A 21,269-nucleotide genomic window follows, 5' to 3' on the forward strand; every position below is an offset into this window, starting at 1 on the left:
AGCAAGCTGTGCAATCTTCTTCCTACACATTGCACCTTTCCATTAAAAATCTGAAGACAGTTTTTGGTGCAAAAATATGGAGAACAGAAAGTAAAGACAGAGAGGCAATAGAGACAAATCTTTTCCCACAAGCTTTGTGAAATCTTTTCTCAAAATAACTTTGCAGGGGTTTTACTGCCAGTTCATAATGTGGATGATTCACTTCTGATATTTCTGATAAAACAATGTTCAAAACTTCAAAATCTCTTCCAACTCATTTATGCTACCATTTAATTAGGGCTTCTGCAATATGTTACAAGGGCATCATTATCCCCTATAATTGTATAATAATTACAATTTTTAATGAAATAATTGCAAGTACACTAGATGTGTAGATATAATTATGGTAATTACATAAATACCTGATTTTCAGCTAATAATTAAAGAAGGCCTTTACAAAAAGGGGGAAATTTAACAAATGGAAGCTTTTCAGAAAACAAATACAAATAATAAATAGATGCCTCTCTCCTGCCATTTCTGCCTTACTAGATTATCTCTCTCTCTCTCTCTCTCTCTCTCTATATATATATATATATGATTTTCAACAGATTATAAAATAAGAATTTAAAAAACTACTTATCTATTGAATCATACCAAGAGACCTCAATACTTTGCCTCTGCAGGGCCTGATCTACTGGCATTAATATAGCCCAAGGTTAATGATTCAAGGAGAGGTCAGCATCTCATTTGAATTGTGACTGTCAATGGCAGGAAGGTGTGAACTGTGCCTACAACAACACACAAACTGTCCTGCTGGTTCTGGTATCCTCCAAAATGTGTCCTTTTGGTCAAACCCACTGGCTATACCCTCATTAACACAGAAACCCAGCAGAAGATGCATTCTCACTAGGGCAATGATATTTCAATACAGGAACTGCTTACAGAGCCTCAACAGCTGAAAAAAAAACACCAGTTCTTCAACCAGGGAATTTCCTTTCCCTTCCAACACATTCCTATGGCTGAACTTGCTGTGTGCTTCCTCTACTCCTAGTACAAATAGGAAAGTCAAAATCCAGCCTCATAAAAAGCATGCAGAAAACTCTGCCAGGGTGGATTGATTCTTGCTCTGATAGCACTAAGAGATATTAACAGAATTCCCACAGCAGAGGAATTAGCAGCATGATTTACTGCTGCTGCTGAGATGTTCCAAAACACTTTGGCACAACTCTGGAAGGGAAAATCAGCTGCAGCACCTGGCCTATGCCATTGCCATGTCTCTTGCAATTTCTGCAAGAGCAGCCCTGAGGAAGCTCCAGTTGCAGCCAGAGGCCACTCTGGTCCCTGCACTGTGTTGGAATAGAGGTGCAAACACGGCTGAAAATCAGCTTTGTCCCACTTCCCTTAGCCTTGCATTGTTCAGTGCTGCTCCTTCTTTGGATAAATCCCATTATTACAAGCATGAGAAAGTAAAAAAAGAGATATTAATATTAAAACAGAAGGAAATGGTTTGATATCCCGAAAACAAATCTCATTTATGGTAAGCTCATTAAAGCAGTTGATTTCTGAATGCCGAGAATAATTATTAACACCATACATATCAAAGTGGAGAAGACATGTAAATTTGACATCATAAAGTCAGTAAAAATGAAGAAGGCTAAAGAATTATGAGTGAAAATAATTTGGAAAAAAAGAAAGAAATTATACTGGAGCAATATTCAAGTTATAAGCAGATTATTAACATTGTGAGATGATCCTTAAGAATAGTTTGACACATGTAAGCACCATGTTTCAAGCTTAAAAAGTACCCAAAGAATACAAAAATGTTTGTATCCACGTGTATTATAAGGAAACAAAAAGAAGAAGAGCATTAACACAGAGAAGAGCAAAGGAATAATACTATAATACAGGAGGGAAAAAAACCAAGCAGAAAATAATAGTTATCCAAAATCCATATTAGTTACTCAAAAGTTCCTCCTGGAAATGTACAAATACACTTATGCAGTTATTTTTTTTATAAGATTTATCCATTCTGGCTTTAAATGATAAATTAGAAACTAACAGATTGAAAGGAAAACCATCTCACAGATGTTTACTGAGTAAAACCAGTCCAAGCCAACAAAGGCTGGGGGAAGAGGCACAAACCAGTTTTATCCGACTTAGCATTATCAGGGTAGCAGTGCTATTTTAGAGCCTGTGTGGGGGAGGATGTAGAAAATGAAAAGCAAGCAGTAAAATAATGGACAAGGAATGGAATTAGATCAGAATTTAAGACCTGTTAGAGCTATAAGCACTGTCAAGGTATATGAACAAAGCAGTGACAGCACGTTGCTGTGTGGTCAGCAAGAGCCCAGAGCCCGAACAACCAGACATTTACAGGGGAGTGTGACCAGTGCTGATGGCATTTAGGATGACTGGAGTCTTAAAATACAGTCTGCAGAGTCTTCTATTGTCAAGCACTGGCTCACCCAGAAAGAGGGCTGGAGAAAGTACATCAGAGTTTTAAGCATTTTATTTCAAATATGACATAAACCTACTGCACATCTTTGAAAAAGGCTGCTAACTGACACTAACAGCTTTAGATTGTGAAAGGATGAAAAGGTCTGTACAAGACAATGTTTGCTTCATTATCTTCTTCCATGTATTACCAGTATAATAGGAAATGCCGCAGTGGTGGAGGAGGAATGAAAAACAGGGCCTCAAAAGGAACAGAAAAATGGAACAATTGTGGTGTCTTGGTGAGTAGCAGTGGAGTTAGGGATTATGGACTACACTTGGGTCTGCTGATACTGCAGGGAGCAAGGATGAGGGCTCTCCAGCCAGGACCCACCATGGCTGGGGGTGAAAATTTAAATATGTGCAGGCAGCTACTGACACAAATATACTACAGGCAAATAATTCATTAGGAACCTTCAAAGTGGCCTAATGAAGATATAAACCCTTTTAAAGGGTTGATGTCCCCCCAAATACACATAAAGGAATATTTTGTAAGTTTGGAACTCATTCTCAAGAGACCCAGAGCTCAGGGGGGATGTCTCAGCCCAGATCTGCAAAGGCATATTTTTAGTCTACTGGCAACATAACTTATTTTGACAGAGCTCTGTCTACAGTGATGGAGGCACACACCTTAGATTTCATATTTTTCACTCACATGGCCCTAGAGAAAGGGATACTTCAGTAATTTTGGACAATTTACCATCTACTTTTCCATTACTTTGACATTATTTTATAAATTACATCTTTAGAAAAAAGGAATACTGATAATAAATTGACAGCCTTTGCCAGTGGAAATATACATTTTAAAGATCTCAGCTTGTCCTTTTCTGGTTGATTTCAGAGCTGAAATGGTTTTACAGAAAGATCTTCATTTAAGGGAGTCCACAGGAACTGCACAAGTTCTATTAATTGCTCTTTTCCAAGATCTGATGACAAGTTAACTGTTCTAGGGTAGTTAAATGGAGTACTGGAACAACCACTCTACAGAAACACAAGGTAACAGGTGAAATTTCTGCTTAGTCTTCAAAAGAATATTTCACATTGCTAAGCTTAAAGCCCTAAGGTTATCAGAGCCTCTTACAAAACAGAACTGATGTAACACATTCTCTATTGAAAACAAAGGGAGATCAGAGCAGGATGAGATTACAGCAGTGTGATTTGTGTTTCAGTTCCATGAATATATTTGTGTGTATGTACATTTGCTCCCGTGCGTCCATAGTAACCACAGCCATAACCCAGAAAGTATGGTGTGGGGAGCTTTGCTCTGAAAATCAAGTAGCCCATTAGGAGGCATAAATATTAATAGAGCTGTCTAATCCTACACTCTCAAATGAGGTAGTTCAGATCAGGAGTCTTCGCATTTAAAATTTATTCACTGCCCTGACTAGAATAAGAAACAGAATCCACATGTGGGGAAGTCATGGGTATTGGGCGGTCTCTGAGCCACTGATAATTCCTAAACATAAAAGTAAGGATCAAGTGATTTCTTTCTTTATTCTACACCTAAATCTGCTACAAATACTAATTTATCCAAAACTGCATCTGCCAGGCTCCATGGCATTGAGGATATACCACCTACACCTCCACAGTTCACACTGAGGCATCTTCAGGCAGCATGAAAGCTTTAGTACAGGTTCCTAAGAAAGAGCACACAACACCTGGGGGTTCTTTTAGTGGTCATATAAGTGATCCTTTCCAAATTTTCTTTATGCAGTTGTCATCAAATTAGGAAATTCCTGGTGCAAACCGTTGCAATGGAAAGAAATTAATATACAATATTAAGACACCACAGGTATGCAACTAAAGCAGGATGCACTTGACCTCCTTAAGAGATAAGGAAACATTCTGGATCACAAGTAAAATATTTATGTTTTGACTATAAGGTAAATTTAGAGGCTTGAAATGCCAAAGAGTAGAATACTCTTCAGGTGATCCCTAGAAATGCTGCAAAGGTTTGTCAGGAAATTCAGGAAATGCCAGATAATAGACAATATAATTAGTATCAATCACTAAAATGGTATAACCTACAATATAACCAGGATCTATTAAAATTTAGAGTGATGAAAATGAGACTCAAAAAAGTAACACAGAATACTCAGCCTTTGCACTGATTTTCCAAAACCAGCCCTTGCAAACACAAGATTCTGCATATCCAAAACAAAATTAGCAGCCTCTGACCTTACCTGAAGGAAAAGACTCAAAAGCAGATGCTCTTTCTTTATTTTTGAATCAGTAAATTGAAGGGCAAGTAACTGGAATACATGCCTCCATGTTTTGCAAAAAACATGCTGAATTGTTTCATTTCTTTTCACCCAGCTTCAGCCTATCATTCTGCAGTCTCTGCTGTGGGCACATCCAAATCCCAACAGGAGGTCATGGATATAATGCTCATTACCATCTCTAGCATGACTCATGGCTAGAACTCCTTTCATTTCCACATCTATTTTAATCAGATTGCTCCCTGCTCTTAAATTTTTTTTTAATTTTCTAATGTCCCTCAGCTGACAATTAAGTATAAATACTAATTTATTTAATTCAATCTATTTCATGTAGTAAGAAGGAATCAAACCATATGTAAGGATAGCATATGGTTGCTGCTTCAATCACTTTCATCTTACATATCCTTTATGAATTAAAAAGAAGGTATAAGGGTCTGCCTCTGATTTCCAGATGTTCTTCCAATAACTTTCAGCACTGTGATGCTATGACTATAACCTAAAAATCCAGCAAAAGAGAGAGTGTTGGGCCTTTCTGATACAAAACTGATGCCATTTCCCAGCTGTGGTTGCCACAAGTTTGTCCTGCAACTCCTTTTGCTCCCTGGCCGTGGGGGCAATCCCAGGCCAGGATAAATCTCGGGTTTTGCACGGGTGAGTAGAGTGAGACTTACTCAGACAACAGACATTACTCCAGATATCTCAGCTGCCCAGCTGAAGGTATTCAGGAGCTCTCTGCACTTGTCAGCAGCAAAAGGTAGGCTTTTTATTGTGATGTGTGTGCAATGAATCTAAGTGGAAAGGTACCCAGTGAATTTCAAGTAACTCTCTTTATTCTCCTTCGGGCCCACAGGACAATAAGCATGACTTACTGGGCTCTCCTTCCCTTGACTTTTGCTATTTTTCTGATTTTTTTTTTTTTTAATACTCTCTCATATGAAAGATGCTCTCCGAGAACAATGATGGGGATCTGCATCTTTATTTATGACTTTGTGAATCAGCGTCTGGGTGATAGGAAGTGAAAGTTGCTCAGCTAATTACACACGCTTGATGAACTGCGTAATAACTGCTGCAGCACTGCACATTAATTGAATGCATATAAATGACAGCAGTTATTCTAACTTGAATGATGTGTGAAGAAGTGACGTTGCTCACAGTACCCTGATTATCTTCATTTCCAGCTTTAGGAACCCAGCTTAACCAATTGTACTTTTACAGCACCGAGCAAAAATTCCCTAACAGAAAACAGAAGATGCCTCAAAGCCTGACAATTTAAACACAAATTGCTTTAAGTCACTGAAAGTGGATTTAGACATCTCAAAAAAGCATACATCGAGCAACTACAATTAACCATTAATAATTAGCAGCTAGCTGCAACCAGCAGTTAGGAGCTGTAAGAGCTAAAGCCTTGGGAACAAGGCCACCTTCATTTAGAGCCTAGATACTGCCTTAAAAAATGAATGCAGTGTTGAAAGAGTTAAATTTTGCCCAGCTCTAAACATTTCTGCTATGTGCTTTCCTAAAATGTGTTTGTTTCGGAATAACAGGATAAAAAAGAAATGGATTACAGCTAATAGGCAACTGTGCATGTCCACAGTACTCTTTGTTTACCCCAAAAAGCATTCTAATTCACATGTAGTCCAGCTCTAAGGTAACACATTATTTGAAAGAAAACAATAAAGGAAAATCATTTGATGCAAAACCAAACGTGCATAGTACAAAATTAGTACTTCAAAACTAGCTCCAAATGCCTCCTTTGAATCAGTACCAAAATAGACCTTCTCTGTTGCATGTCAACTGCTTGAGGAATTTGCAAATATTCACATAGAAATCTGCAAACTCTTCAGTAGCATTTAACACAGAAAGGGGAGAAGCCAAGTTCCCAAAGCTTCCAAAAGCAGTCTAGCTCCCAAAGTACCATGTCACAATATTTTAACAGTTCCCTACACCCCTATTAAGAGTTTTTGGGCTTTGACAAAGAGAGCTGTAATCACAGAATAAAGGAAATCAAAGCTCACTTTTAGAAGCGCGTAAACGAAGAAAAAAAAAAAAACGTTTCAAATCTACACTCCAGAAAAGTTAACCCTGTTCCAAGAAAGCAGGGAATATCCTGGAGAAAGCCAGTGCAGGTCTCAGCCCTGCATTGCTATAATGCTTCCCAGCCATTATGCCATAGTTCTGGAAGGGAGAGCTGTGGGCTGTGCCAGCCCCTCCAGTGGTAGCAGTGCCCATCCCAGGGCACGGAGCTCCCTTCTCTGCATCCACACACAACATCCCATCCCCTGGTGCCACTGGCAGGCACTGCCCAGAGCCTTGAGGCCAAGAGAGAAGCTGCCAGCACTGTCACAGCAGAGAGTGCCAGGCAGAGATGCTCAGGTGCAACTGAGTCCCGGCTTTACAAAAGTTCGCTTTCATCTGTCATACACGGACCTCTCTTTAAACACCTCTCCACCAGGACAAGACAGTCCCTAGCAGTTCCCAGCACCAGCAATCAGCCTCTTTCACCTGTATTATTCCTTCTCCTTTTGCAAGGTTTTGATCTCTCCCCCGTTTTTTTTGTTTGTTCTGGTTTTTTTTGTCCACTTTATACATACCTCCTTTTCTACAAATTTTCTTGCCGGGTTTTCTGGCACATTCCTTGGATATTCTTTTGACTGAAAAATGAATAGAAGACTAGAAAATAACATGGAGCTCCGTCACAGACAGTAGGAGCATGCAACACCACTATCTAACTTAAATATGACCTGCTTTATTAGGTGCGGAAGATTCTCAACTTGTTGTGCCTGCACATGCAATGGAAAAGATGTTGATGCATCTTCCCAGAAGTCAGTGGGTGGCAATGAGAATTAGGCACCAATTTTGACCTAAAAATTACACGTGCTGTGGGGGAAAAAAAATGAGTGTAGACAGAAAGAAAGAAAGAAAGAAATTCAAAAAGATAAAAATCAAAAAGCACAGACAAATGCACACAGAGAAAAGCAGCGTGCACACATGTAGTAAGCTGGCATGCAAACAGAGAAAGCCATGCATGCTACCAGTATACGTGAATTAATATTGTTAGAAAGTAGAACAGGAAAATAAAAAGATCTCCCTGTTTCGCCTGCTATTAACTCACCATCCTCGGTTGGGACATAGATATTTAAATAGAGGCAGTCTTCGTTCTGATCTTGTACATAGGTCGAAACTACATCCAAGTTATTAGTAAACCACACGGGAAGCATGACTTCAGGCAACCTGCCTTCTATAATGTTCTGGGGACACACTGGAGCAAACTGGGTGGTGTTTTTGATATCTGCCCAGGGAGACGGAGGCTCAGGAGGTTGAAAGCGGCGCTCCCCTGTTGGAGGGGCAGCGTATGGAACCCCGAGAAACTGGATAACGGGCCCCAAAATTTCATTGTTAAGTTCCTTCTTAATCCCTCTTATCTTGCCAAAGTTGGTGGTCACCACTGGGTTGGTATCATCCAATTTTTGGGAGGACACAGCTGCAGCGTGAAGCAAAAATCCAAGTATAGAAAAAGCAAAAGTGGCATTCAATCCCGTGTGCAGCAGGCGGACCACCGTCGCTCTCCATACACAGTTCAGCCACACGGATCTTGGGAAGGCCATGGTCCCACATTAGTTGTGTAACTACAGTGAAGCAATCTGATTTGTATCCACTGGTGTAAAAACAGGGCGACCGGAGGAAACAGATCAAGTTTCCTAAATAGGTGCCTGTCAGAAAAATCTCAAAAGGCTTTTCATGCGGTAAGTATCTTCCATTGATTTCACACTTATTGAAGCTGCATCTTCACTCAGCACTATTTATCAGACAACATCCTATTGACAATTCTGTTTTCCATAGCAGCAATATGAAGAGAGCAGCCATTTACTGCAGAATCCCCTCTTATAAATCAAATCCAGTTAGCCGCAGGTCTATATCCTGGAGAAAATGAAAATAAATCATTAGTATGAAAGAGCTAATATGAGCAGAGTGATAACTAGGTGTTCAACACGTTATTTACATACATTAATATTTGCTAGAGTCATGTAAGTTAAACTGCAGTAGTTCATGGGTCCATGAAATGGTAGGTGAAACACTGATTACTGGATTATCTGTAACGTCACCTGTTGAATTCACAGAGACTTCTCAGGAGAAACAGGACTCACAGAAAATACATTTTTGAAATTCACCTTTTCAAGAATAAGAAATTCACTGCCAAGCTACATTACGTAAGTGTTTATGTTAATATTTTATTTAACTTAATCAGCTCATAACCAATTTTCACCTCGTTTGCAGAAGTTGATTTATCAGAAAGGAAGTAATTATTTCTTAAAGCAGAAGATGGGAAAATTAAGATAGGCAGGCATGCTGAAGACCCAAACGAATTTTATTTCATTAAAAGCAGTTTATAATACATACAAACATTTTTTGTTCATTTTAAAGTATCACATGAATTACTGTGCTTATTCACAATAACCTGAATTACCATGCTTTATGTGGTTTTCTGATTGCTGATGAAATTCACAGATAGACTGAAATGTTCACATCAATGAAGGACCAAAGCCTGCTTCTGCTGAAGTGAATGGCAAACACTGAATTTGCACAGAAGTACCACTGGACTTCTGTACGTTGCCAGAGGTTTTTTTCAGAGCTGTTTTGGAAAAGGATATGGACAGACAGCATAGGGAGGCAGCTGTATATCACAATTTTTATGTCAGATCAATCCTGCATTCCTTATAAAAGACTGACTTCAGTGAAAAATGAAAATGCATGTTGAGAGCACTCAATTCCTACCATCCTTAATTTATAACATAAACAGAAGCATTCCCACAGGACAGGAGAAGTCTTATCTTTCATATATCCACATGCTGACTGAACAATATCCTAGAAAAAATAATCAGTTAGGATCAGAGACTGTATAATCTGAAATTCCAGATGCTATTTTCAACTACTTTAGCTCAGAGGTTGTCACACAAGGCAGTGTTCCAGCACTTCTGAAAATTGCTCAGTGCATATCATTATGTCTTCCATATTCATGTGGAACATATTTCCAACACGACTTACAATATCCTATTATTTAAGATGCAGTGTTATACACAACATAGCAGTGTAATCTTACACTCCCTATTAAGCAGTGTGTAATGCACAAGAAATGTGTTTTGCTTTGTATAGGAAACATTTTAAACCACCTGCTTTTGAAACAGCATTGGCAGCTTTAATGAGAATTGGTTTTTTTTATCATGTCTATACACATTGTGGAGAGAATTCAAAAGAACGGCTTGTCTAATAGTCAGACTACCCCGTAGTTTGGGTTATTAAAAAGGAGATTGTAAAAGCTATATAGGACAGCAGGAGATTTGGTTCATGTCTAGTGTTCCTTTAGCTCTGAACAATCTATCTCAGGAGGCAATAAGGAGATAGATGAAGCTTTTCCACAATTTTCTCTTTCCCTTTCTTTCTCTGCTAATTCTAACACTTTCACTGTGAAACTGCATTAACAAACAGGCTTATGCCCTTCATCCTCCAGCTGTATATTCTCAGTATTTGCTGGAAACACACCAATTTAGCTGCAGAAAATAATTCCCCCAACTCGATGTGTGTGTTTGCATTTACTTTAACACAGCTACATGGAATGGCAGACATTCCCCTCATGGAGGATTATTGCTTTGTAGCATCTCAGATTTTGGAGGGAGTAGAGCAGTACTTGAGAAATAGTAAAGACAGAGTAGGCAGACAGGTTTCTGAGCAATGCACATGGAGAGATGGAAGCCTGTTCCTTAGTGGTATTCAAAAACCTCCACAGCCTTTTCCACTGGGTCTTAAAACCCATGAGGGTTTGTTTTCCTCTCAGGAATAGAGCCATGCAGCTTCTTTTCTTTCTCAAACTCAGACTTGTAAATAGCAGGAACTTTATCTCAGTAGCTTTCCAGCTAATTCACATGGTCTGGGGGAGGTCTCTGTTCAACACATCCAGCACAGCTGTGCCAAGCAAAAACATCCTTCTTCATTTCAAGGTGCTGAGTTTATTCGATGAGCAAAATTAACAAGATGCTACTAATAATTTATTTAGCACCTGTTCTCAGTTCTAAAGAAACTTTAAATACATTTTTGATATCTCAAATGGTAAATTCAATGTAAACTCAAAGGCAGTCCTAGAGCTGGGCTATAATTCTAAGCTTGTCCATCTGCTGGTTTGTCTTTGCAGCTGAACAGCTCTGCTGTGATCTACAGTTCTGGTTTGCTTCCCATTGATAAGGTTTAACTCTGAGACAGGATGCTAAAAAGGTAAGAATATAATTCAGTTCTGTGTTTGCTACTCCTAATTAATTAAATGTTGGGCAGTAGCCTCCCTGAAGAGATGGATAGGCTATAAAGGGCAGAAAGCTGTCAGCTGCTTGCAGGATTTGAATCAACATATTTTCATTGTATTTGTAACTTGAATTTTGGATTTGCTCTTTTCAAGCCTTTCTTTTTAAATGTCTAAGTAACAGTTTATTTTCAAGACTGAGAGGTCAGACATTCAAGCCTGTCATTGGCTGCCCTGAAGCTATCACATCAAAACCACAAACTCAACGCAAATAAAAAGACTGAGATTTAACAAATCTTTTGAAACTTTCATGACAAAATTTCATTTTGAGCACTAGCTGCAAGAGTAAGCAGGGAAGCTGGCCAGGAGCATGTTGAGAGTTAATGCTGGACAAAATTCTCCCCAGTCTTTCTGCAGGTGATCTACATAGGACTTTCCCTTGGTATCTGGACTCAGCTGAAGCAGAATCAGTGAGGAAAAAAAGGAGAAAGAATAAACAGGAATGATCATGGAGACAAGCAGACAAATAGACCAAAGAGTAGCAATGATAAATCTGGGACAAGATTTAGCATCAAAATAATGTGGATCTGAGGAGGAGGAGGAGAAACCTTTTCAGATTTTTCTGCTGTCTTGATTTGAGGATCACAATTGCTCCCTGTGGTAACACAAATGAATTCTACTGTGAAAGGTATTTGATAAAGACTTTCATGCTCTTTCAAACAGTCTATACTATACAGAGGGTTTTTTTCTATTATTTTATTATCTTCCTTTCTGAATTCAAATTATTTTATAGCCCAGATTCTGAAATACTTTAGAGAAGCATTTAGTATGCTGAGGAGTGAACAATCTGAGAGCTTCAATGCATTTTTGCATTTCCAATGACAGAGGGCATCCCACAATGGGTCACATCTGCAGCAGTGCAACTCCTCTTTGCTACTCATACCCAGACTTTCAAATCTTAAGGGCTAGTTTGATCTGTACCACCTGTCAATAGCTCCAATGGATTAATAAAGCCTTTGGTGGCATCCAAGGCTTCTGACCATGTCAGCTTTAGCCTTTAGTAAATGCTATTATTGTTAAGACAAAAATCTCCCAACCCTCAAAAAAGCTGTTTTCTTTTCAGCTGAAGGTGTATCCCATGATTTGATATTCCTGCTCAAAAATTCCTTTCCACTTCCACTTTGCTAGTAAATCCCAGTTGCACAAATATTCAAAGTGATTGCAAGAGTTTGCAACACCACACAACGCCACTTCATTTCAAAACACAAGTGCTGTTTTGCAGAACCAGCTACATTTGCATCCATATTTACTTACAGCAGTCTCTCCTTAGAACTAAGAGCCCAGAGATGTTTCATGTCTCTAAGAAGAAATCCCTGTCCTAAAATATGCTAGGAAGCCAAGCAGGAACATGAAGAGTGGCACAGAGACCATTAGAGGAAATAGGAGGGTGAACACTGTGTTGGTGTGACACACCAGTTGTAAACATGAGCAGACAAACCCTCAAGAGATGCAGCACAAAATTCCCCATCTCTTCTTTCATGTTTCAAGTTAGCAAGGGAAGCAAGTTCCAAATACAGTGTATTTTCTCTCAACTTAGTAGTAAAAAACCACCAGATTGATGGGATTTTGAGCAGCTTGGAGGGGAAGGTCTACCAAACCTAGAAGACCTTTAGATGCCCCTTTGAACCCAATCCATTCTGTAAAATATTTTAAAACAGATATTGCTCTTGCATACTTCCCTAAATACTTTCTCAAAAGGATGGGATTTGCATGAGTTTAGTTCAAGAAATTAACTACATTCATTTTAAAAACAAGTGTATGAAATGATGATAGAGGAGACTGCAACACATAATGCATGTAGGAATGGCACAGCTCTGGTGGGGTTTGGTCAGATCCCACACACCAGCACTCCCTCCACCTCAGGGCAGCCACAGGTCTGGTAGCTCCAGAAAGCTGCTCCAATTCCAGCCCTATTGAGATGCAGAGCCTCTGCCAAGATGACCAACAAAGGCATGAATAAGACATCACCTTCATGGGCTCACAGTCCCACCCCACATTAGGATGAGATTACAAGTGTTCTGTTACACAGGAACACAAACAACCCCATGGAAAGGATTTCCAGATGCTACAAGTTGTGTAAATATATCACTCCTAGATCAGAGGAACTGATTCCTGAGTGCCCTCACCTTAATTTAATATGATGTTTTGACCACTCAGCCTCATAACTAGTTAGTGAAAAATACAGTATTTAAATACTGTAGCATAAAGTATTTGATGCAGTGTTTCAAAATCAGTGAAAAGTTGAATTTAAATGGGTAGATGTCATAAGTCTCCTTTAAATTTTGATTTATTTTTCAACTGCACCAAAGTTTTGTTCTTTGCTGTCAGTGGGTATATTCACTAATGCTTATTAATTAGTATTTTCATGATCAAAAATCACTTTGAAAATTTTCCGCATCTTTCTTTGCCAAAACAGGAAGACTTCTGATCAAAATTTTCTATTAAACTCTTTTTGAATTAGACAAATTAAGCCCATGAGGAGAAGGTCTGTTAAGTCTTATAATCTTCCATTTACTCATATCAATAAATCATTTTCTTAAAATAGTTCTACTTCTTTTCTGAAGTAATTGTTTATATTACCAGAAGTTGACTATAATTTTTTAATGCAGACTAGAGCTGTCTGACATTTTGCACAATAAGTAGGTAAAGAAATGGTGATTTTACCCATAACAGAAAGAATGGGTAACTCTGTCACTTACGTGTAAAGTTTTAGACAGCTAAGTAATACAGATTTAAATTAAAAATGACAGATGCACTGGCTTGGAATATAATGGGCACTGAAGTGAACCTTTATTCCTTTTAGCAGCTTACAGTTAACTCTTAAATGGACCAGGCATTATCCTCACTTTTGAGTACTGTAACTATTCAGCTAAATGATCAAATGGCCATTCTGTTGATGGCTGCTCTGTGCTTCAGGACAAAAAGATTCCCTGACCTACTGCAGAAATTCCACTGAACTCATGTTAATCAGAGGTCATCCCAGAGGAAAAAATAACCCAGATGTTTCTCAATGGAGGGCTTCAGTATCAAAATCTGTGTATTGCATTTCATCAGGTCAAGTAGGAGTTGCTTTGATTAATACTTCATAAAATATACACGTGCTTCTCATCTGATCACTCCAGCAGAGTGCCCAGATCCCACCCAGAGACTTCCAAAACTAACTGCCTTTTTGTTGTGTCTTTCAGGGGATAAATGTAGCTACAGAATTGTTAACAGAGATCTTCACCTGATATATATTTGTGGCTCACCCTTGGTTCACTGGGGTTAATCGCATGAGAAAAATTAATTGGAATTTTTTGCCACCTTTATTACAACTATAATATCAACAATAATACTACCTTTAATGCTAGTTCAGCCCCCGAGGCAAGCTTTCATATCAGATTCATAAGAAAGATATCACTTTTGTATTTTCCTGGTGGAAATAGTAATTCAAGCTAAAAAAAGCTGGAATACAGATAATACCACTTCTTGAGGGAGAACTCTGCAAACAAAGATGCTTGAATGAGCTCAGATTTGTCCATGAATTGTTGTTCTAGCTGGATACAATACAGTAACAATTCCAAGCATACAAAACCCTTGTTGTAGAGCTAGATCAATAACCACCTCTTCAACAAGATGATTTTTTTTTTTTTTTAAGAAAAAGACCAGCAAAATTCCTTGTGGCAGAAAAAGGAACCCATGCTTTCTGTTCTTGATCAGATGGTCAAGATGGTCCCAATTTCATCAGGGTAATTGAGATCAAGTTCCAACTCATCAGGAAATTCACAGACGTACAAACATAATTTGTTAATCGCAAAGCCAACATCTCTAACTCAGCTCTGAAAGTGCTCTTGACTGGTATTACCAGGCTTTCCAAAACTGCAGAGAGCACACTACAACTTGAGTGCAATATTGGCAATAGAGGGATCTATCAGCTTGAAGAGGTTGTTTCCTGTGATCTGGCATTCTGTACATCTGTGACTTTACTTGCATTTGCTCCAAAAGGAATTTCATGCTTAACTTGTTTTTCTTAATTAAACTTCCTTTAACAGTTTCTAATATGTGCATTATTAAAACTCATTAGTCCCATTCATGCCTGCCTGTCATTTTTGGCTTCATATTCATGTACCAAAGAGCTCTGCTGCTTTATATAGGAAGCAAATTAAATAATAAATATGAGAACTTGAACGTTTTATGAGTGTCAGTATGAGAAAGTAGCTGCAAGGCCCATAAGGTTTCACAAAAAAAAAGCATTACAGCTAAAGCTAACATGCTGACACATCTCTGATCTATAAAGTCTGCAGTAATGGTAGCAGTAAAGTGTTGTGCCATAGATGGGGAATTTTTCTCTCACATGAAATAGAAATAGGATGTAGCACAGACTATATTTACCGTTGTAAAAAAATTTCAAATAAAATTTCCCAAAAGCTTAGAATATAACACCATTAAACGTCTACAAAGATTTACTCTTTCCATCTGACTTCATGTGTAGCTCCTATTATTCAGCTCCTTGTCCTCTTTTCATTTCCTACCCCCTATCTGTGAGAAAGAGACTTATTTCAGCTCTAGCAGCCAGGCTCAGTGTCCCTGTGGTCATGTCCTGGTCACACTGACCATGACTCCAGTGGCCAGGGGGTTTCCTGACCCAGCAGCTGCATCTCATGGTGTCTGCTCCAGGGCCCAGATTCTCCACAGAAATAAACCTTTCTTGTGAAACCAGTAGAAGAAACAAAAGCCTCATCCCACAATGCCTGTTCTGCACAGGCTTGAGGATGTCAAAATCTTCAGTCTATCTGGAAGGTTTCTCCTGACTAAATTGTCGTTTTCTCCTCATGAATATTTCTAACACCGTGTGCCTACATAACACTTCACTGCTTTCAAGTACTGTTTTGGAAACTGGGGGACAGGGTTGGGAAGGCAAAAGTTAAGGAACAACTTTAAGTTCAGATATTGAACCTAAAAGCTTCGGACAAAATGTAATTAAATCAAAGTACAAAATGCAACATAAATGTATTCCCCTCATTAAATTCCCAGAACCAGTTCAACAAGTTAGCTAATGGCTTCTCTAGGCAGGATGTGATTGAGGAGATTTAGAAAACATCTTTTTATATTGCCATTTAAGTTCTCTGCTTCGTTAAAGGAATATGAGTTACTTGAAATGCAATAGTTGTAAAGTGTCCTTGACCACTTTTACGGTTTTACAGTCACGTGTTGCTAATTTCCAAGCATTACATTCTCCCTTAATATGGTGCAAAAGACCCAACCAAGCATCAGCAGAAGGTAACAGGCTACCCAAAGGCAACACTAAAACTGATTATGCAGAAAATATTATGAGGACAAAACAGAAGAATTCAACAAATGGGGTAAAGAGAACTCAAATTGCTTTTCCTTTAATGGCCTCATGTTTTATTTGACCACAGCAGTGGAAAAACCATGTTACCCTGCTGTGTGCAGCCCAGATCTTTACATGGCTTGGTAACCATGAGGATATTTACAGTACAGACTCTGTGCCCCCTGGTTTCCCACAGCTGCTGCTCCCTCACTCCACCTTTTGTTTCCTAGTGGGAAGTGCTGTGGTGGAGAGGGAGCACAGCAAAACCTAACATGGGACCAAGCAGCCAACCAGTCACTTTTCAACCCTGGAGAGCACACAAAACATCATTAATGAGCACTTAATAGTTATGGAAACAAAGTCGGTTGGAAAACATGTGGGGTCTTCAGAGACAGGTAGAAATGTGCAGCTGAGTCACCAAGAAGCCAGAATTATTTCCCCCTGTAATTCTGCTTGTTCAATAGTAATCCTGGGATTACGGTTGAATGGAATGTAATGTCATTATTTGTTATTAAAAGTACAGGATGTGCTCTCAATATGCAACACACGATGAAGTTTTCCCATTAGGTGGGGGTTTTTGTTTTGGTTTGGTTTTTTGCATCCCCTAACTCCCTCTCCCTCCCTCCCATACAAACTCTTGTGCAACACCTGGGTATCAGGGCAGGCATCCCCCTCTGAGTGCTTGTGCTCCCTCACAATGCAGAGCTCAGAACCAGGGCTACAGAAATGGAGACATGCCTTTATTCATCAGTCAGGACCTATTTTTACCATTATCTATTATTTTATCACCTGTTATACTTACCATGGAGGGATATCTGGGACTAATCAGAGACTATATCATTTACTGGATCAGATTGATAACTGCCCATCCTTTATTAAAAGAATTCCACAGAGGTTTCTGCTGGACCTCTAGAAAAAATGTCTTATTTTCATTATTTGCTTTCAAAGAACGTCTGTCTCCTTCTGCTCTTCTTTTTCCAGTATTTAATTTTTAAATAATTTCTTTTTCATGTGATTTAAAAACCATAATAAATATGACATCAAACAAATAACTCAGAGCTAGCCAAGGGTCTGTAATACAGCTTTATATCTCTATTACAAAGGAATATATATTTGCTTTTAATAAGGAAAGGCAAGCCAATCCATTACAAACTGAGACCACATCTAAGCCTCTGCTTTCTTCCCTGTTCCCCAGACTCCATTTGAACAATTAGAGTGGTTAATGCTGGTGTGCATGCCAGCGGATATTAAAAATGTAAACTGATAAAAAATACAACTGCCACCATTACCATGTTCAAATTCCTCCATTCACTTGCAAATCAATTTATCTGCCTACAGCCCTGTCCCAGTCTTTAAATAACGCTCCTCAGCAGACTGCTCCACCTCCAGCCAAATAATCCAGAGAAAACCCACTTTGTGAAAGATGTTTAAGTATCAACAGCTAGGGCATTATCTTCTTACCCTACTCTAGGAGAAGGGGTAAGATAACCAAAGCAGCCTCGGGACAGCAGCTCCTCTCCTCGCTCCTACACCCACTGCCTCAAAGAGCCTGAACCACTCTCATGGCTTTCGCTGCTACCTCAGTTAATCACAAAACAGAGGTGTTCAGCCAAATCTTGCTTCCCAGCACACTTAGCATGATTATCCTCAGCCTCATTTTTCTTCCCACAGCCTGCATATGATTCGCAGGAAACGCACAGGATAAATGGGATCTCTTTGTAGGTACCTGAGGATCTCCTAATCATTTACTGCAAAACTGCTTTTGCAACATCACTGCAATCTGTAGCCACAGCCTAAGAAAAACGGCATCATTTATCAAAAAGTAACTAAGGAGCAGTCTTCTTTAACCCTGCACCAGCAATAGAGTTGGGGGGGGAGAAGAAAAAATGAATAAGCCTTCCCAACCACCATTCCCAAACATGGCTACTTAGCTTTTGGCTCCCAATCTGCAAATCTAATTTCAAAGATGCAGAAGTGGTCTGCGTGTTACAGCTGTGGAGCCCACACAAGTCTCAGTGCAGTCAATGGGAATCAGGATCTTTGAAAATCAGGGCCCTGAATAATGGGCTCTATTTTTAAATGCTCATTTATACCGTGCATGGGTCTTTCTCTTGTCAGGTGCCTGTAATAAAGTACGTGCAATTTCATAAGTATCCGTTGCTTCAACTAAGCCAGCCCAGAAAAGTAGGGGAAAATGTCCCAAAGCTCACAGTACTGTTCTTTCAGCAGTAACAATAGTCTGTGGATGCACCAAAAATGCTGCCACTGGAAAAAACAAACAAACAAAAATACCAACCTAGGTCTTAAGGGAGCATGAAAAGGTTCTTATGAGCATTGCCAAAAATACATGGTTTCAGATGTGAATTATCTCTGAATTTACCAGTATGGTCTTGTCCCACTAAGGCTCTGGATAAATGCAAATATTGCCACAGTGGATGGCAGTGCTGGCAAAAAATAATTCCTAAAACAATTTCTTACACTTATGCTGAGAAAAAGAAAAATCTGCTTCATTTCAAATTCACAGAACATCTAAACGTGCTAAAAACATTCACTTAGATATTTATAGCTTCTATAAGACATATTTCCATTTTATACTAGTGGATTTTAATGCCATAGTTGTTAGAGCTAAAACAAACTGGCCTTCCAGAAAGCAAACCCAGTGTCAAACTAACAGGATATTCCTTCGAAAGGTCAGCAAATTTACAGAACGAAATGGCCAGTCCAGATTGTGTCACCTGCACCAGCAAGAGCACAACACTATAATCAAGCTCCGGTTTGTTTTATTTAAACAGTTATTTGAATGTAATTGCTCTGAAACCATATGCATCGTTAAAACGATTCCAGATAACATCCTTTCTCCTGATTCCAAGGTAACTTTCTGGCTTTAATTATAAGTCAATTAATATTAAGTAATTTGACTGATTAATTTTAATTAAACCTGTTGAAAATTGATTTTCCTTTAGCAAGTAAAGATGATGCTCTAGTGCGATCATCAGGAAAGGAGGATGGGGGGGCGGACTGGGGGTTGGGGGGGGGGGGGAAGAAGCAGAAGAACCAGCACTCAGCACCAGGGCTAGAAAGAAGATGTCTGAAGAAAAAAGAGGAGCCATCCCCCGGCAGGCCGGCAGCCGGGCAGGGAGCCGGCGCTGCGGGAGGCACCGGGGGCTGCGGAGCGCCCGCCGAGCTGCGCGCCCGGCCCGAGGCGGGCGGCGGCCCCGGGGCGGCGGGGGAGGAAAAGTTCGCCGGGGCGGCGGCGGAGGGTGCGGGGGGTGCGTGCGTGAGTGCCAACGCGTGTGTGGAGATCTCCCCGCGAACACCCCCGCAGCCGCTCCCGCCGCCGCGCATCCCCGCGGGCGGGCACCGCTCGGGCTCGCAGCCGCCGCAGCCCCGCACCCGCAGCCCCGCACGCATCCCCCTGGCCGCGGACACGCACACACGGCTGGGAAACCGGCCCTGCCGAGCCCCCCCGGGGGCTCAGCCCCGCAGCCGCCCTGCCCTGCCCTGCCCGGGGCTCCGAGCCCGGCCCGGCCGCTCCGCTCCATGCCGGCGGTCCCTCTCCTCTCTCCTCCATCCCGGCCGCCCCCTCCCCTCCTCTCCATCCCGGCGCGGGCTCGCCCCGCACGCCGGCAGCATCAAAGTATTTACCAGTTCACGGCCGCTTTCCCGCAATCGCAGCCGAAGCTGTAATCCGCTGGATTCGCCTCCTCCGGCTCTCCCAGCCGCTGGGAGCGGGAGGGCTCCCAATAGTGCTCCGGACACTTCCCAATTATACCGATTTTTATATATTTTTCTGCCCTTTCCTGGGATCGGGGCGCGGGAAGGGGGGGCTGGAAATCCCCATCCGGAATCCAGCCTCATCCGTGCCGAGCCACCTCCATGTAAATCCGACCATCAGGCAGGCAATGGAAATGATCAAACGCTACTTCTCTCCGTCTGCAGGCAGATAATCCCACTAATCCAATAGATCTCCCCCGATCCGAAAGTGCCCTCCAGACGAATCCCTTTCGCTCGATGTCCAGCGGGCGATCGCGGAGCCGCGACGGTGCCCCGAGGGGCGCGGGAGGTGCGCGGAGGGGCGCGGAGGGCTGTTAATCTTTTTTGGCTCCTGGATGCACGGCTCGCTCAAACCGCCGAGATCCCTGCTTTTTCCCCTATTACACGTTTCCACTCCAAATTGCTGCTGGATGAAAAATGGTACAAAGATACCCCCAGCGGCGGCGCGGCGAACAGCGCGGGCAGCCCCGGCCCCGCACCGCCCCGCACCGCCCCGGGCGGACCGGCCTCCGGGGGACCCTCCCGCAACGCCCCGGCCCCGCTGCGGGGCTGGGGGGTCCCTCCGGCGGCCGTGGGCAGCGGCACGGAGCGCTCGGAGCCCCGCGAGCACCGGGGCACAAAGGGATGCCAGAGTAGGGTGGAGATGCTGCACACACCTGCGTGCGGGTGGGCTGCTGCCTCTTGCTAAATTATACCCAAATTCTGTAATTTGTGTGTAGTTTATATAGAGAGATGGGGATTGTGCTCAAATATTTCACACGGGCTTAATTTAAGATGAAGCCGTGGTCTTACTTACCCGGATCATCACTGTCTGCACACAAGATATAAGTGACTCTTTTTGTCTCCCCTTGCTGTTTCTTGAAATTTTTTACTTATTTTTCACTGCTTTCTTTCTATTTCTAATTGAAGAATAAAAGTATTCTCCGACCCCAGCCCTCATGCTTTCTAGGATCACAGCGGACAATGGAAGTTGACGACTCAGGGGATGTGGGGAGAAAGGAAGGCCAGATCAGAAGGGAAAGGAAAATAGCCCTTTGAATGCTGATAGGTCTATTCATTTTTTTGAGAACAGCCACAATCACACATTAAAACATCCCGAGTTAAACCTCTTGCAGAGAGCTCATTAACATCTCCTGTTATTTTAGGA

At 41.1% G+C, this 21,269-nt stretch overlaps 1 protein-coding gene across 1 annotated transcript in view; it reads right to left on the reverse strand.

Annotated features, from left to right (window-relative positions):
- LOC132331459 (neuroligin-1-like) overlaps nucleotides 1–20,470 on the reverse strand; it is a 118,007-nt gene extending 97,537 nt beyond the window's left edge. The window contains exons 1-2 of the mRNA XM_059854876.1: nucleotides 19,994–20,470; nucleotides 7,804–8,609 (exon numbers count right to left, since the gene is read on the reverse strand). Coding sequence (XP_059710859.1) covers nucleotides 7,804–8,296 — 493 coding nt within the window. The 5' untranslated portion in view covers nucleotides 8,297–8,609; nucleotides 19,994–20,470. The remainder of the gene's footprint in view (nucleotides 1–7,803; nucleotides 8,610–19,993) is intronic.
- Nucleotides 20,471–21,269: the final 799 nt, after the last annotated feature.

This window comes from Haemorhous mexicanus, chromosome 10 (genome assembly GCF_027477595.1).
Source record: "Haemorhous mexicanus isolate bHaeMex1 chromosome 10, bHaeMex1.pri, whole genome shotgun sequence".
Lineage (NCBI taxonomy): Eukaryota > Metazoa > Chordata > Aves > Passeriformes > Fringillidae > Haemorhous > Haemorhous mexicanus.